This window comes from Coregonus lavaretus, assembly GCF_964263955.1.
Source record: "Coregonus lavaretus genome assembly, chromosome: 37".
NCBI lineage: Eukaryota > Metazoa > Chordata > Actinopteri > Salmoniformes > Salmonidae > Coregonus > Coregonus lavaretus.
In genome coordinates, this window is record NC_140024.1 from 12,462,560 (window position 1) to 12,480,852 (window position 18,293).

Consider the following 18,293-nt stretch of genomic DNA (forward strand, 5'->3'; position numbering starts at 1 on the left):
TCTGTGTGCACTGGAGAGAGGATTCCTCTCCTTCGCAATCTAGTGATGGATGGACTGAAATAGTTAACGGCCCCCGAAGGAGACCTTCGCCAGCACAATAGCCCTGCGCTGACAAACAGTATGGTGTATATAGTACCGTTACATACGACTCCGTAATGTACTGGTACACATTGGGTTTTCAAGAGAAACAAGGAATGACAGATGTCTGTACTGTCGGTAGATGAAGGATGTATCAAAAGAGCCTTCGTGCATGTTGTACTAATTTACGCCCGCAGTCAATGATACAGTATCGATCCTAGACCTTTTACTTTTTATTGCTTTCTCTAGGTTACAATGTCAGGCCACGCTACTATGGTCCATGTCTAGAGACTGGAACCTTGAGCTGGAATGAAACAATCAGCAGTAACCATAGGGAGGGTTTTGCATTGAGTTGTGAGGGGTACCTGGTTTCCACTCCTCTCCTCCAGACCCTATGCTATCCCCAGTCCACAGCAGCTGATGCTCCTGTATTGATCACCTCTTGCTGGGCTCCAAATGGGGCTTGCCAGCTGATGGCTTTATCTGTCAATCTGGGTGTCCATTGATTGGAGCAGTTAGCTGTGTTATAAAGAGAAGAGTGGGGGGGGGGGGTCCACTGAGACCCTTTCAATGGTGCACCTGCCAGTGGAGAGGTCTCTGTCCCCTACCTACCCTCTAAACCAGCCCTGTTCTGTTTGACCACCTCTGTGGTCATTGCGGCAGCCCAGCTCTTTTGTTATTTGAGGAGCAGCTCTGATTTCAGACCTGTCTCTCTCTATTACCTCAGGCGAGAATAGTGACATTTCATATTTTGATGGGGAGAGTAAACGTAGAAGCAAAGTGGAGATCGGAAAGCCGTCAAGTAATGTGCTCGTCATGTCAAATTTCGACATTAAGACAATTTGGTTATATTAAACTACTGAAACTGCAACTGAATATAAATGTAAAAGTGTAGGCTATGGTTTGTTCTCTGGTTGAGATGGAGGGATTTGAGATCTGGGCTAGATGTCTTCCGTCTCCCTGGTCATGTTTACCTGCAGGGGAGATGGGGGGGTGTGGATCCTCCCCATCACTTGTTTATCTGATGGACTGTTGATTAGAGTCCAGTCAGCCAGTAGTCCAAGCCAGACCCCGCTTGGCCTCGAGGGACCAAAGGGATTTGGGTTACAGTTGAAGTGGCCGTCTCACTTTTCGCACTATCCACATTCCACCCTTTCAATCCCCCTCCCCCATTTCACCAGGTGACCCATCTTTATGACCCGAGAGGAGGGAGTCATGTTTCTCTCTCTCTCTCCCTCTCTTTTTAATCTTTCGCTCTCCCTCTTTCTTTTGCTCCTTCTCTCACCCCTTTATCGTGCTGATCTTCTTACTGAACTAATTGTTCCAAATGAGATTGAGAGATTACCGTCCACATTTTGGACTGCAGCCAGATCACTGTCTACTCCTTGAGTTGTTCCTGTTGTTCTTTTATCATTGATGAGACTCTAAATAAAAAAGGCACTCGTTCCCAGGCCTCAATCTAGTGATTTACATGTTGTGGATTGAGTTTAACATATAATGGAAGGTGTTTTTGCAATTTACTCTTCAAATGTTTGTTGTGGGGTTTCTTTTTCATGGTTTGTCATGAGACACTACTCCCCCCTGGCCCTGGCCGGCACCAGCTGTGCTTTTATATCCCCGCCTGCCTGGTGTTATTGGCCTCCTACATATATAGGGGGTAATCTTTACTCTCTCTATAGATAGGAGGGCTGTTTGGCTGTTGTGTGTCCACATACATATTTCGTACCACTTGATATGAATTGGTCAGTCATGTGATGCATGTGAGTGGCTCTCCCCAGACTAAAGATAGCTAAAGAATTCCATTCCGTCATTGGACTTTACCTTCTATGTCCCTTGGCCTGGTATTAAAAATAAAACAAACCTTGCTCCAGCAGCAGCATTGCAGGCCCTGACAATACCAGGCTCAACATATGAACATGTAAACCAAATATCCTGGGTCCCTGGATAAACTAAACATCCAGCAGGAGCAGTCAGGACTGCTTGTAGCCTGTAGTGTGTTGGAGACAGAGAGGCAGAACAGTGGTGGGGAACTGCAGGCCCTTGTTAGGTATAATCTGGGATAGTGGGGGGGGGGGGTGCAAAGGGGTTTGGGGGGAGCTTCTGAAAGGACTCAGACACTGACATGAGGTAGAGGCCATTTGTGTTTTGGCTGACACCTTTCTTATAGCAGTAATCCAGTCTTTATCCAGCTGGCTGTCCCATCCACCTCATCCACTCCTTCCCTCTCTCAGAGCATGGGGGGGCATGTGTATATATAGAGAGAGGGGGAGGGGAGTCCATGGAAAGCGATATATCCTTTAGATAATGATGGGCTTATAAATGCGCTTCTGCCTGCCCTTGTCTCTCTCTCTCTCTCTCTCTCTCTCTCTCTCTCTCTCTCTCTCTCTCTCTCTCTCTCTCTCTCTCTCTCTCTCTCTCTCTCTCTCTCTCTCTCTCTCTCTCTCTCTCTCTCTCTCTCTCTCTCTCTCTCTCTCTCTCTCTCTCTCTCTCTCCATCCTCTTTCCTTCCTTCCACTTTTACTCCTCCCTCACTCCGAAGAGGTGGAGCAGGATGGTAGTGAAACCCTACACCTCGTGGCAACACATTCTGTGAAAAATGCATTTCCTGTCTCCTCTCGCCCAGCCCCTGTCAGCTGGAATGCCAGTAATGTGGAATCAGCTATATTTAATTGACCATGCTGGCGTCAGAGGCAGTCAATTTATTTATTATAGAACTATTTTAATGCAGACAGCTGTTTTACAAAAGAAATTGGTCAGGGATTATCATGTAATGACCTTGTTTTTTGTCACATGGAGATGGAACGCATCCTTGGAACTGTAGGGAGCAGTGTGGATGGTGCAGGGTGAAGGGGGTTAAACCTATCATGTGACAAAGGGATGCTTCAATACCAGTCTCATTGGTGTGTTTTTAAATGTTCTGTTCTATCTCCTGGAACTGTGACTCACTGACTGACTGGTTCAGACAGCAGTAGGCTGGTCTCCCTCTCTTTCGGTCTTGTTCTCTATCCAGCATAGTGTCTTCTAAGCTGGGCTGTGCTCACTACTGACAATAATGCCTCAATTACTGTACTGTAACTTCCTCCCAGTGGGGTGAGAGGTGGCTGCCTCCTGGCCCTCTCCTGCCCCTCTGGGCCTCTCTCTGTTGGGCTCTGGCCCTGTCTGAACACTGGAAGTACGGCGAATGGAGGACGGAGTTAGGGAGTGGCTCAGGGGCCTTCACCACCACAGCACTTCCCACCACTGTGACCCCTGACCTCCACAGCCATTAATCACTCGCCTCCTGATGGCCCTGTCCCAGGGGGAAAATCAGTCCAAGGGCAAAGGATGATGGGAGGTGAAGCCTGTAGCCAATTACAAATCGTTTCGGTGCTGCAGTGGACAAATCCCTGCTGCCCTTTGAGGGAAAGCAGCCAATAGTGGCCTACATTAACGCTAGGATGAGCTAATGCTTCAGCTGTTCAATATGTGGCCTGATATCATGGCTATGCTGCTCTGCTACTCATTTCTACATCGACTGACTCAGGGGGTGTGTTTCCCAAATGAAAACATGAGGTGTTTAAAGTGATTGTGCCCACGGGCCTAAAAGAACTAGAACAGATGTTTCTCACCAAAGACTGGTGGGTTGTTAGTTCTCACTAATGTTTCTCTATCTCCTCCAGTCCAGCTGAAGGGGCTTTGGTTAGTTACGTCATTTAATCATTTTCATAAATGGGTTGTTGCAGTTTGCTCACATTTCACCAGATCCTGTTGAAATGTGTTGATTTGATTCTGTACCATTAGGTTTATTGTAGTGTTTGTATTTGTTTTACACAGGCAGAATATCTGCTTCAGAGTAAAAATCTATTGTCGATATTTAAAATACTGATTCTTGCAAAAAATGCTTCTCTACATCGCTTCCTGATGGTCCTAATCCTAACATTGATATTAGTGAGCTGGAATGGAATAGAGGCATTGGTGTGAATGAAAGCCTAAATGCTGGGTTGTCAGTGCAGGTCAGGTCTATTGTGCCTCATCTGTTCTGGCCTCATTGTCCAGGGGGACATACGGCTGGCTGTGTATGAAAACTGCTTCCTGCTGACTTGCACTTTAATTCAGACATCAATAACCCCTGGCCAACCTCTGACCCCTGCAGTTGGACTAATTGTTTGATGCAGGATTGATGTCCTTGCAGCGCTGCATTAAATAACTGTGGCCTGACCAGGGCTCAGGCTGGCCTTTTTACACCACATTCCTTCTGCTTTTGATAGGCTGTATGTTCTGGAAGCGATGGGCAGGGCTGGGCTACTGGCTCCTGTTCTATCTACCCTCTACCCGGCCTCTCTCGTCGGCTCTCTCTCTGTTCTCTCTTTGTGCTAGGGTGGGTGGTAGTGACACCATGCTCTCTATGCTAATCAAACATCCTGCCTGATGTCATCTCATCCACCACACAGAGAGGACTCCAGACACTTTACTGGGCTGTTGGCACTTCTTCAATCTTACAGGAAACTGATATTTGGCCTAGCGGCCATGGACAATATAGTTCATCTTATGTTATGTGTATATTGTACCCTAGTTTTGTGAAATGTCTGTTTCTTCTTTCAGATTTGTTTTATTTATTACTACTACAGTACTATAGATGAGAAAGTGGCTGTTTCGGAGTCTCTTAATTGACTCTAGAGATCAGAATGTTGAAATCCGGGAAAAGCTGAAAGACTATTCCCATTTTGTTATAGGTGTAGAGGATTTTGATTTCCTAGCTTAGCTAGCTGTAGTTATCGCTGGCTTTGTTGATAGCCTACTGTAGATAGGCTTTAGTGGTAAGGGTCTGCAGTGTTTTCTAACACACGTTCCTCTCTGACATGAGATGAGGTTATGCCTCTGCAGCCATGCCCAGCCCCGCCCTGCCCCAGAGTTAGTTAGCAACACTTACACAAGCTAGCCCATGTGTCCTCCATTCAGAGCCAATGATTCTAATGGTTTAATTAAAGACAACCTGTGCCTTGGAGGAGTGGACGGACTGACTGCTGCTAACTTGAGCCATTGAATCAGGACCAGGGCTAATCTCCTCTCCTGATCACAATGCTGTTTGAAAAATACATGAATGGGTCTTATTCCAGGTTAGTTGCTAGCAGCCTGCGGAGGCTGGGAGGATTGGCTACTATTAACCACCGTGCCACAAAGCTGGCCTGGCTTCAGCCTGGCCGTCCTCTACTCAGCAGCCAGTCAGCCCCAGGCCCCGGGCCCCGGGCAGCACTAGCACAACGGCTAACAGCCGAGGGGTGTGGATTTACTCTGCACAATCCCCTAAATAAGCTTCATTATACCGGGCTATCCATGCGCCCCCCTCCGCTGTTCAAGGATTAGCAGGCCTACAATCCATGTCGGGGCTGGAGAGTAGCACTTTTTGATGCTGGTGCACACTAGGCCAGTGTTAGGCTACATCTCCCCACCCCTCCCTCTTCCTCCCGACACACACACTTTCTGCACGCTTTACTGCAGATAAGCTGTTAACAAGATTAATGCATCTGTATCAAAAGTCTCGAGCAGGTTCGCTTTGTTGTTTGCAAATCCCTCTTTCCAGGTCAAGCTGTCTTTGCCTTAACTTGGCTAATATGTTCTCTTTGTCATTTTTATACCGATTTGTTTACATTTCCCAGTCTAATTCAACCGGCTCTCTGAGTTATGGGCCACTGTCACTGAGGGCAGTAACGATATCACCTGGGGATTTGTTTCAGCAAACGATTGGGGGTGAAAATGTACTTTCAATAATAGAAGATCGCCTACCATTTCTGTTACAGTTAACTGTTAAAAGCATGTTACAGTGCAATGAAGATATTCAAAGTAAAAAAACCTGAATGTTATTCACTTTTTTCAGTTGTTAAAATGTGCAGCAAGCCTCCTCATCCACACCATTCCAGCTCCTTCAGCAATGTAACTTTAATAGGATATTTGGATCCATATTGATGCGTGCTGTGTTCTACCTCCAGGGACCCCAGTGAACCGCATCCCCATTATGGCCAAGCAGGTGCTGGACCTGTACATGCTCTACAAGCTGGTGACAGAGAAGGGAGGCCTGGTGGAGGTCATCAACAAGAAGATCTGGAGAGAGATCACCAAGGGCCTCAGCCTGCCCACCTCTATTACCTCTGCTGCCTTCACCCTCCGCACACAGTAAGTCTCTCTCTCTCTCTCTCGCTCTCTCTCTCTCTCTCTCTCTCTCTCTCTCTCTCTCTCTCTCTCTCTCTCTCTCTCTCTTCTCCATTCTCCTGTGTACCTGTGTCTCTGTCCCTTTCTGTGACGTCTATGTGTGTCTGTCTGCATGTGTCCATTCATCCTGACCCTAGGTGTGTGTGTTTTGTGTGTGTGTGTACATCCCTCTCTTTTAACTACACACCTCTCTCACTGCATTACATCCTCCATCCATTACATCTCACGTGTGAGGAACCCATTGATCCAATAGATTTATTCATGTGATTTGGGTCAAGAGTTGACAACAATTGAGGTGGGGTTTCACTGAGGCGCGAGCGCTCTGCATTCTGTAAGCCCCTGTGTAGGGCTTTAGCTCTCGATACTGCTGCCTGTATACCAGAGAGCCTTAATGAACCTTTATGTATTTTTAATGCTAGCCTACTCAGCCTGCCTGTTCTCTCCAGCAGCAACAGTCCACTGGTCTTATCTAATGGATAATGCTCTTCACTCCGTATTGATCCTCAGTGTTCTCTCCCTCTCTCTCCATTATGCGCTTCTCATTTATCCATTTTTATGGGGTGGAAAAATACCAATGCTGCTAATGCTCACTCTGTTACATACCATGGTCTCTGTTATTTGACATCTCTGTCACTGCACTATATTACCAAAAGTATGTGGACACTTGCTCTTCAAACATCTCATTCCAAAATCATGAACATTAATATAGAGTTGGTCCCCCATTTGCTGCTATAACAGCCTCCACTCTTCTGGGAAGGCTTTCCGCTAGATGTTGGAACATTGTTGCGGGGACTTGCTTCCATTCAGCCACAAGAGCATTAGTGAGGTCGGGGCACTGATTTTGGGTGAATAGGCCTGGCTCGCAGTCGGCATTCAAATTCATCCCAAAGGTGTTCGATGGGGTTGAGGTCAGGGCTCTGTGCAAGCCAGTCAAGTTCTTCCACACTGATCTCGACAAACCATTTCTGTTTTGTGCACAGGGGCATTGTCATGCTGAAACAGGAAAGGGCCTTCCCCAAACTGTTGCCACAAAGTTGGAAGCACAGAATCGTCTAGAATGTCATTGTATGCTGTAGCATTAAGATTTCAGACTGCCAGGTGGTGAAGCGTGATTCATCACTCCAGAGAACACGTTTCCACTGCTCCAGAGTCCATTGGCGGTGAGCTTTACACCACTCCAGCCGACGCTTGGCATTGGTCATGGTGATCTTAGGCTTGTGTGCGGCTGCTCGGCCATGGAAAACGATTTTATGAAGCTCCCAACGTTCTTGTGCTGACGTTGCTTCCAGAGCCATTTTAGAACTTGGTAGTGAGTGTTGCAACCAAGGACAGACGATTTCTACGTGCTTCAACACTTGGCGGTCCCGTTCTGTGAGCTTGTGTGGCCTACCACTTCGCGGCTGAACCGTTGTTGCTCCTAGACGTTTCCACTTCACAATAAAAGCACTTAGTTGACCAGGGCAGCTCTAGCAGGGCAAATATTTGACGAACTGACTTGTTGGAAAGGTGGCATCCTATGACGGTGCCATGTTGAAAGTCACTGAGCTCTTCAGTAAGGCCATTCTACTGCCAATGTTTGTCTACGGAGATTGCATGGCTGTGTGCTCGATTTTATACACCTGTCAGCAACGGGTGTGGCTGAAATAGCCGAATCCACTAATTTGAAGGGGTGTCCACATACTTTTGTATCTATAGTGTATGTGTGTGTGTGAACTCTGATCTGAAGACCCATGTATGCACACATGACTGTAAGTTGCTTTGGATAAAAGCGTCTGCTAAATGGCATATCTTATATATCTAACCGAAAGTTTGCTTGATCGAATCCCCGAGCTGACAAGGTAAAAATCTGTCGTTCAGCCTCTGAGCAAGGCAGTTAACCCACTGTTCCCCGGCCGCTGAAGACGTGGATGTCGATTAAGGCAGCCCCCCGCACCTCTCTTTCATAGGGGTTGGGTTAAATGCGGAAGATACATTTCAGTTGAAATCATTCAGTTGTACAACTGACTAGGTATCCCCCTTTCCTATATCTTAATGTTGTTTGTCTCATTAATGTTTTTTGTCTCATTCAGGTACATGAAGTACCTGTATCCCTTTGAGTGTGAGAGGAAAGGTCTGAGTTCTCCAGGCGAGCTTCAGGCGGCCATCGACAGTAACCGCCGGGAGGGACGTCGCCCCAGCTACAGCAGCAGCCTCTTCCGCTTCTCCCCAAGCACAGCCCCTCACATCCTCTCCCCTCCCAAGATGCACCTGTCTGCACTGGGGGCCGCTGGGAGCCTCAACGGCCTGCTGGCCTCACCCGTCCACTCTCTCAAAAAAGGTGAGTATTAAAGGATAAACAACTTCTCAATAAAAGACTGGAAATAAAGGGTTAATTATATAATTATAAATGTATTAATACAAATAAATACTGGAATTAGCCTAAACACACAGTAGGAACCCTGGCAAAAGGAAAAGAAAGAGCATGCTCTCTATTGGGTTAAAATAAGATAGAATTGAGAGTTAGCCTCTGGCTTTTGGATCAGACTGATCGGAGCGCACCCCTCAACAAATATCCATAGTGCCTTAGCGCCCTCTGTCGCAATGGTGTGGAACTACAGGATAATTTTATTGAATTGTCTGGATAGGATAGTGTTAGACAACAGCCTGTAGAGAGTCAGACATTATGTACAGTACAAGTATTACAAGAAGAAATGCTCTGATTTCTTAATGGCCTTTTACAGAAGTATTTTTGTACTTTACACACTTTACATTCATTGGCAGGCCTTGTGTTATGGAATCTCTGCAGCACAGGAGGTTGGTGACACCTTAATTGGGGAGGACGGGCTCGTGGTAATGGCTGGGGCGGAATAAGTTGAATGGTATCAAATACACCAGATACATGGTTTCCACCTCCTGAGTGGCGCAGCTGTCTAAGGCACTGCATCGCAGTGCTTGAGGCGTCACTACAGACCTGGGTTCGATCTCAGGTTGTGTCACAGCCGGCCGTGACCGGGAGACCCATGAGGCAGCGCACTATTGGCCCAGCGTCGTCCGGGTTAGGGGAGGGTTTGGCCGGCTGGGATGTCCTTGTACCATCGCGCTCTAGTGACTCCTTGTGGCGGGCAGGGCGCCTGCAAGTTGACTTCGGTCGCCAGTTGTACGGTGTTTCCTCCGACACATTGGTGCGCCTGGCTTCTGGGTTAAGCGAGCAGTGTGTCAAGAAGCAGTGTGGCTTGGCAGGGTCGTGTTTCGGAGGACACGTGGCTCTCAACCTTCTCCTCTCCTGAGTCTGTACGGGAGTTGCAGCGATGGGAAAAGACTAACTACCAATTGGATATCACGAAATTGGGGAGAAAAAGGGCTAAAAATAAAATAAAAACATTTTAAGAAACATTGTTTCCATGTGTTTGATGCCATTCCATTCGTTCCAGACATTATTATGAGCCGTCCTCCCCTCAGCAGCCTCCACTGTTGTCCAGTGTGTATTGTACTGTAGATTGTGTGATGATCGATGTGCTATGCACTCCCATTGTGATCAAAGTGTCTGAGTGTGACTGGGGTTTGACCCTGGGCTGTTCACTGTCTCTTAACCATTTACTACTGATTAATAACATGTTTCCCACAGACAGCAGGACACTTTACGGCCAGCTTGGATTACAGCTGTCTGTCCACATCAATAGGATCTGGCTGGATCACTACCATTACCTGTTTTTCTTATCTGATCTTGCCTTTGATGTTATTGGAATGCGGCTCTGTTACAGAAAATACTGTATAATGGCCCACATAATTGCTGTGGGGTTTTTTTTCTCTAAAAGAGGTAGTTATTGTTTCAACAGATCTCCCTCCCTTTCTTTGGCCTCATTTTACTACATTAAATCGTGTCATTTTATCTAATTATTCCGTTTTTTTCTTCATTTTTTACAATACTGAAATTAATCTCATTTTTGTTTCCATGAAAGTAACATATCCTACCTCCTACCCTGCCTCTCTTTAGAAGAAATCACCCCCTCCATGATGGCAGCGGCTCGTGGTTCCTCCATGTCTCTGGCACTGGGGCAGCAGCAGGTGGCAGGGCTGGCGCGGGCTGCCACTCTGGAGCAGCTGAGGGAGAAGCTGGAGACTGGCGAGGGCCCAGAGAGGAAGATGGCACGCCTGGCAGAGGAGCAGCAACGTTTGATGCAGCAGGCATTCCAACACAACCTGCTTGCCATGGCCTCCCAGGTCCCCATGAACCTGCGCCTGGGCTCCACCGCCACCGCTAGAGGTACCTGTCCATACTGACTCCCCCTGGGCACTCTATACAGTTACATATTATAGTCAGTTTGTATCTGACACATACAGTACATTATATACGTATTAGAGACCGGAGTTATGCCTGATATGCACTAGTAATAATTTTCTCAATGAGACTCATACATTTAAGTACACTAGTGATGCACATTGAAGCTCCCTCAATGCCTGACACTCTCTCTGAGCACCATGAAAAAACACACGGACTACACCAGATACCCTCACAGTTCTCCAGCTCCCATTCCCTCAGCTCCCCCCTGAGATAGAGGAGGATTACATTTAGAAGCCATTATAAAGGCAACGCAGCGGTCACTGGGCAATAGCGATAAAGGCTGTCAGGCCTCTCTGCAAGCTGACTCACTGACCTGTGCCTCTTCAGCTCAGCCTCTGGCTGTTTGTATGTACACTACCAGTCAAAGGTTTTAGAACACCTACTCATTCAAGGGTTTTTCTTAATTTTAACTTTTTTTCTACATTGTAGAATAATAGTGAAGACATCAAAACTATGAAATTACACATATGGAATAATGTAGTAACCAAAAAAGTGTTAAACAAATCAAAATATATTTTATATTTGAGATTCTTAAAATAGCCACCCTTTGCCATGATGACAGCTTAGCACACTCTTGTCATTTTCTCAACCAGCTTAACCTGGAATGCTTTTCCAAAGCACCATAACACCTCCTCCTCCATGTTTTGCTGTGGGAGCTACACATGCAGAGATCATCCGTTCACCCACACCGCGTCACACAAAGACACGGCGGTTGGAACCAAAAATCTCCAATTTGGACTCTAGACCAAAGGACACATTTCCACCGGTCTAATGTCCATTGCTCGTGTTTCTTGGCCCAAGCAGGTCTCTTCTTATTGGTGTCCTTTAGTAGTGGTTTCTTTGCAGCAATTCGACCATAAAGGCCTGATTCACACAGTCCCCTCTGAACAGTTGATGTTGAGATGTGTCTTACTTGAACTCTGTGAAGCATTTATTTGGGCTGCAATTTCTGAGGCTGGTAACTCTAATGAACTTATCCTCTTCAGCAGAGGTAACTCTGGGTCTTCCATTCCTGTGGCGGTCCTCATGAGAGCCAGTTTCATCATAGCACTTGATGGTTTTTGCGACTGCACTTGAAGAAACTTTCAAAGTTCTTGACATTTTCCATATTGACTGACCTTCATGTCTTAAAGTAATGATGGACTATCGTTTCTCTTCGCTTATTTGAGCTGTTCTTGCCATAATATGGACTTGGTCTTTTACCAAATAGGGCTATCTTCTGTATACCACCCCTACCTTGTCACAACACAACTGATTGGCTCAAACGCATTAAGAAGGAAATACATTTCACAAATTAACTTTTAAGATGGAACACCTGTTAATTGAAATGCATTCCAGGTGACTACCTCATGAAGCTGGTTGAGAGAATGCCAAGAGTGTGCAAAGCTGTCATCAAGGCAAAGGGTGGCTACTTTTAAGAATCTCAAATATAAAATATATTTTGATTTGTTTAACACTATTTTGGTTTCTACATGATTACATATGTGTAATTTCATAGTTTTGATGTCTTCACTATTATTCTACGATGTAGAAAATAGTAAAAAATAAAGGAAAAATACTTGAATGAGTAGATGTTCTAAAACTTCTGACTGGTAGTGTACGTCTTAACACATGCTTTGTTTGGTTCCTTAATGTTATCACATCCTGGTTATTCCCCACGTGTCTCTCTCTCTCTCTCACACTCTCACACTCACACACACACAAGGTAGCGGTGCAGCCTGTGTGTGTGTGTTGAATGTGTGTGTGAGAGTACAACAATCAACACATGACTACTACACAATAAAAGCTTTGAGAGGGGAAGTGCAGAATGTTTTCCTGGGTTTTCCTGGGGTCACTGTGACATGATTGTGTTTCTCTCTCCTCAGTGGGTTATGCAGATGTATGCTGCAAGACACCCACAAGGAAATGTGCGTGACACCCGATTCTCACTTACTGCATGTTACTGTACAGTATCTGTGTAGATAAGGAAGAGAGAGTACGTTCTTGGTGCTGAGATAGTTTGATCCTAGTTCCCATGGTTCTGTGTCCTTTCCTTTGGAGATTTTATTTTATTTGTCAGAGGTTCTGGTTCTGCCCATAGTGGTTTACACTTCCTCTTTCTCTCTCTTTCCAGATGAGAAGCAGCAGGACATGGCTCTGAGCATCTCCACCAATGGATCTGCTAGCATTAGTGTGTCTGTGGAGGTCAACGGCACACTCTATTCAGGTGTGTGTGTGCGTGTATATACACTCAGAAATAAACGGATTTGGTTGTGTTGTTTATCATGCTGTAATATTTGTCCTCCTGTCCTGTAGGAAACCTGTTTGCACAGAAGTCAGGTGCCCCAGCGACTAGCGTGTCCACTGCGGCCCCAGTGCCCCCTGCTGGACCCAGCGCTGGGTTTGGGTTCGCCACCTCTGCCCACAGCCACAGTCCCAGCTCCTCCTCCTCTTCCAAGGGGCCTTGCTCGGCCGAGCCCTCCACCAGTGGTTCACCTTAGCTCAGGCCGCCCTACCACCCACTCTCCAGGCTTTTCCTCAACACTGAGGCCTAGCATGAATACAGTACATTGATAAATCGCTAAGAAAAACAACAACTGTTGCACAACAAATACCTCATCGCTCCTGTCAGCCTTGGCTACCCATTTATAAATACACAATTCACACACCCAATTACATCTCAAGATAACATGCACCCACACACACACACACACACATATGCATTTTACACACTCAACACACATGTACACATACACACATGCATTTCACACACACCCAACACACAGACACTCTTATCCCAAAACATGCAAAACACAATCAAAGCTCTCAGCCAAAACCCACTGACAGGTGTTCACAACTGAACTTGAAGAGTTTTATTTTATGATTTTGTTTGTTGCTATTTTGTTGTCTTTTTTTATTTAGTTTTTTCGAATTATTATTAACATTATTTTTTTAGTTCTCTTTTTACATACTACAAATCAAGTAACCTGCAGTGGTATCTTTACCTCAGGAGCTGTAGTATACTTCACCTGAATTGACTTTATTTTTGTATTCTTTTTGATCTTGTTGAAATCAGGGGAATTTTTGGGAATTTCACAACGGAACCTCACTCACCTCAGCACACCTCCTACACATTCATACAGTAACCCTATCACAACACTCAAGTTGCCATGACGATGGGCCCTAGCCTTTTTACTTCTGAAAACGCTACTTTATTGATCCTACAGATCGCCATGTAATACCTCATAGGCAGTAGTCACTCCCACAATCAATACCAGGGAGTCACCCACTCATTCAGCCTATTGGAATGATGTACTTAATCTTCAATCTAACTCAAGATACAGATGGCCCTTGTGTCTAAAGGGCTTTGAGGATCACCATTAGCTTTGGACATTTTATCACACACAGTATGATGTTTATAAGAACCAACTGATCCGCCGATCTGTTTAGGACTAGCAAGCCCCAAGCTCAGCTTACCAGCCCACATCTATCTATCTAATAATCAGAAAGGTAGTGAAGGTGTTCCAGTCCCTGCTCTGGGATCAATGTGTGTCCCTTGTTCAATTCAACAGAGAGGAGCGCCAAATCACCAATCAAGGGTTTTCCTCGAACATTGGCAGACCAGACCTGAAGTGTTTTAACCACATACCTTTTCAAACCTCATATTCGCCTCTCCGTTTGGGAGAGGGACCTTTCTCAGGAAGCATCGTGACGTCTCTTATTATGGACTCGCTTTGTCATTTAAAAAAGGATCCCACCGAAAGAATGCACAAGTCTAACAGACTTTCTTCAAAGAATACCTCAGACTCTCTAGAAGGAGACGTACACTACATACCTCATTGCTGCAAAGCCAGTGTGACTTGACCTCGTGGTTTGAACCCCTGCAATGGGCAACGGTCCACAGGAGTGGACTCCTCCTGAATGGTGGACTACATATGTAGAGACTTGACTGCTGGGTTTTCTTGGGGACACATTATTATACGAAGCTGAACTGGGATGGGCTTGCTCTCCTCCTGTTTTCGCTGTATTTGTTTGGGGTTTGTCTGTTTCATTTCCTTCATACTGCATTTTATGGGACAAAATCAATTTGAGAGTATTGCTCTGCATGTGTACAATCAGGTGGCCAGTATTTTACACCGTAATCCTCTGGTGTGTGGTAGCCTCTGGTCATTGCACAGCTGAATACCAAAGTCTAGCCCTGTCCTCTACCCTGGTCCTTATCACCCTGTCCCCTGCCCCCTGCCCAGGCTTTTGTAGGCTAGCTGAATAGGCTAGCTGAGCCACTAGGTAGGATACAGTGGGGTAAAGATTGGGTTCCATGCTAGCCCATCTTCTATAGTCCCTGCTGTTAAAGTTGTCAGCTCTGGTCATGTTGCGTTCCTTAGCTTCTTAATCAGACCTTTGCTTACCTGTGATTGAGTCTTGGGCCTGGTATGGTTCTGTCTGGCATGGCACCCATCACCTGACATATACCAGGGATATACCTCAGTGAGTTATGCTGCAGTGCACAGTGCATGACACACAAGGCCTTTTGGCCTAACCTCTACATTGAATAAGACGGAGAAAGAGTGGATGTTATGCCAATTGGTTTCTCTGTCTCAATTCAAAGTTCAGGCCTCCCAAATTCCTCCGACACATCCACTGTTACAGTATTTCCATTCTCAAACTGTCGAGGTAATTTCTCTGCATTTTGAATAGAACATGATTTGAATGAAATGAATTTCAAGCATTGTCTGTGTTGAATGTGAGGCGTTTAACTGTTTCTAAATCTTTTACCCCTGATCTCCTGTAATCTCTGAGGTGGGCAGCCTTGTTGCTTTTAGTAAGCTGTGTTGTAGCTGTTATTTGTTGGCTTTTGTGGACCTTTTGCTGTGCAGACCCCCGGCCAGGATTACAAGACCACCACAACATATATACAATGACTAAAGAGACACCTGCAATCCCTCGTGATGAGATATTATGTCCACATTTAATGAAGGCGAAAGATGTAGTTGCTGCCTTAAAATCAGCTGTGAGAGATCAGTGAACCTTTCAGGAGCTCTCTGCTAGGAATGACTGTTTTATCTTCAAGCTGAATCCTTTGAAGAGTAAACTATTTCCAATATCTTTTTGAATTCAATCAGATATTAAGGCATACATCATTCATGTTATTGGTTTCAAAACCAAGGTATACTATTTATTTGTGTTGATTTCTTCTGATGGACTGAGTTAGCTTGATCACTTAGGTGGTGTCACTAAAACTCTTTTCGTTTCTCTCGTTTTAGAAACGGACATTTCTGTTTTATCCAATCAGTCTAGTCAATGACTGTCTGACAGTGTAGCCTTACAGCCTTTGCATGAGAGAGGGAGTGTGTATGAGTGTGAGAGCAAGTTCAGCATATGCTAGAGGAGCGTGTGTGCTAGGGGAGGGTGTGTAACAACCATGTAATGCCATAGAGAAGACTGCAGGTGGTGCTGTTCTCTAAGACCACCACACCATGACAAGGGTGGGCAACAGGTTAGAACCACATTCACTGGGAATTCAGTTTACAGCTCAGGCTTATGTGGGTTACAATTGTTGATGTGTAGACTTGTGTGTGTGTGTGTGTGTGTGTGTGTGAGAGCTCTTGAAGGCCCCCTACCTCTTACCTCAGGGCATTGGGCTGCAGTCATTGTTGCATTTGATCTTCAAGTTATGCAATTGGCATGTATACTGAGGGACACATCCAAATGCAAACCTTGGACAACCCAAAAGCTGTCTCTAGTGACTTGCTAAATGCTATTTTAGACTGGTTCGATTTTTGTCTTCAGTTACGGGCAAGGTCACATCACTCAGGAAACTGTGAAGTTGAAAGTCTGCAGAACCTTGTCCCTGGATGGTTTGGATTTTATTAGATTTTTAATTGTTTAAATCTAACCTGATCTGTGTAATACAAGTGCATATGAAAGTGGTTATTGAATACCTCATTTATCAATTCTGTTGTTTTTGGCTTGTACAATGCTCCGTATATAAATCTGTGGGGTTTGTGCATATTTTTGTACTGTTATTATGGACATGATAATGATATTACTGATATTATAGTTCTCTTTTGATTAAAACAAAATTGGGGGAAAAACATGAGAACGCTTGTAAAACTGGTTTGTGCTGATTGTATTTAAAAGAGGAGCACTTTTCCAAAGTGATTTTGACACATTCAGTTTTGTTCACATTAGTAATATAAAGATATGGTTCTCAGGGCTTTAAACTTGTGTGTCATGATAAAGTTTTACTTTATATCTTATCTGTGTGTGGTTTTTGTGGTGTGGCTTGAATTTCCTTCGTCCTCCCTCGCATGGGGCCTGCTCTATCATTTGGGGGAAAAAAATAAAAAGGGAGGAATTGAACTAGGCCTACTCTCAAGTATCACAGTGTGGACCTTTTTTAACATACATTTTCACTGGCACATGAATGATACAGGACTTGGAGCCATATCTCAGCAGCTGCACCGTAGAAATTAGTGAGAAATTGACTCATAAACCCAGCAATTAGGCATAAAAATAGTTTAAAATTTTCTGTTTACTAGTTCCTGATTACTAACCACTAACCGCTTCACCCACTTCCTCTTCATATGACAGCTGTCACAAGGTCTTTCTGGGACATTCAGGCCTATTTTGCTACACTGGCCTAAGCCTCCTGTTACTCAAGCATGGATTAGGCCTGTTAGTAAGGGGCTCTCACAATGAGAGGTGTCAGAATATTTTTTGTATCGTGGATAACCCTAAAACATTTTCACAATGTAGGTTTCGGAAATTATTCAGCATGCAAATGCCCCCCACCCCCAGAAGCTCTGACTTACCGTTGTGGGGGGTTATTCCTGGTAGCTACCCACACCACCCGACCGCTCACTCAACACAAACCTTTCCATCTGATACACAACAGGTCTAAGCATTAGGGCCCGATTCCCACCCGAGTTATGTACTTTTCTCTTGAGTATTCAGATCTAGAATTTAAGCATGAGAATAGCATGCTATTCACCCACTATGTGTTTGGGATGGACACCGAATAAATGAAGGTGTGATCGACTTAATTCCCTCATAATTTTACCACCTTTACTTGCGAGAAAACCATAAATAATAGTGAACCTACCAGTTCCAAGAGGGAAAAAGCATTGACTTAACACCGTTCTCCATGCACTGTAATTTACAACTTGATAAGAGCTATTAATAAGAACTAGGTAAATGAGTAATCTGTTTGGGTAAGAGAATTGTAAATATAAAATACTTTTTTTGTTGATATTTGACCTTATAATCGCTAGAGACAAATGTGAAACCAGTCATATGGCAGCGAACGGAAGCATATCAACTTTCCCACATTGACGTTTATGAAATGCTGTGCCGTTATGCAGAATTTAAATGGGGGTGGTTATTCAGGGGGCTCTGATGTACCGGAACACATTGAGAAAAAAAGTGTCAAACACAACGTAGCAGCCAAGTAGCCTACTATCTATGGTGGTGAAACGGACAGCGCTCTCCAAGGTGCTAATTTATTCAAAGCATTTTAGACATCACTGCAGTATGCACACATACTTGAGTATAGCTGCGGGGCTTACACAAGTTCGAATTTCTTATAGCCTAATATTCTAGACATCAATGTACAGCAAAAAAAATGTGACGGCACTACAGAACACCTGCCATTTGCACACATACAGTGAGGGAAAAAAGTATTTGATCCCCTGCTGATTTTGTACGTTTGCCCACTGACAAAGAAATGA

At 44.9% G+C, this 18,293-nt stretch overlaps 1 protein-coding gene across 2 annotated transcripts in view; it reads left to right on the top strand.

The window, feature by feature from the left end:
• LOC311111494 (AT-rich interactive domain-containing protein 3B-like) overlaps positions 1-13,265 on the top strand; it is a 61,992-nt gene extending 48,727 nt beyond the window's left edge. The window contains exons 5-10 of one of the 2 annotated variants that reach the window (XM_084154231.1): positions 6,044-6,227; positions 8,333-8,580; positions 10,237-10,506; positions 12,450-12,491; positions 12,698-12,790; positions 12,880-13,265. In XM_084154231.1, coding sequence (XP_084010357.1) covers positions 6,044-6,227; positions 8,333-8,580; positions 10,237-10,506; positions 12,450-12,491; positions 12,698-12,790; positions 12,880-13,064 — 1,022 coding nt within the window. In that variant the 3' untranslated portion in view covers positions 13,065-13,265. The remainder of the gene's footprint in view (positions 1-6,043; positions 6,228-8,332; positions 8,581-10,236; positions 10,507-12,449; positions 12,492-12,697; positions 12,791-12,879) is intronic. The other variant, XM_084154232.1, reaches the window with a different exon arrangement.
• The last annotated feature ends 5,028 nt before the right edge of the window (positions 13,266-18,293 follow it).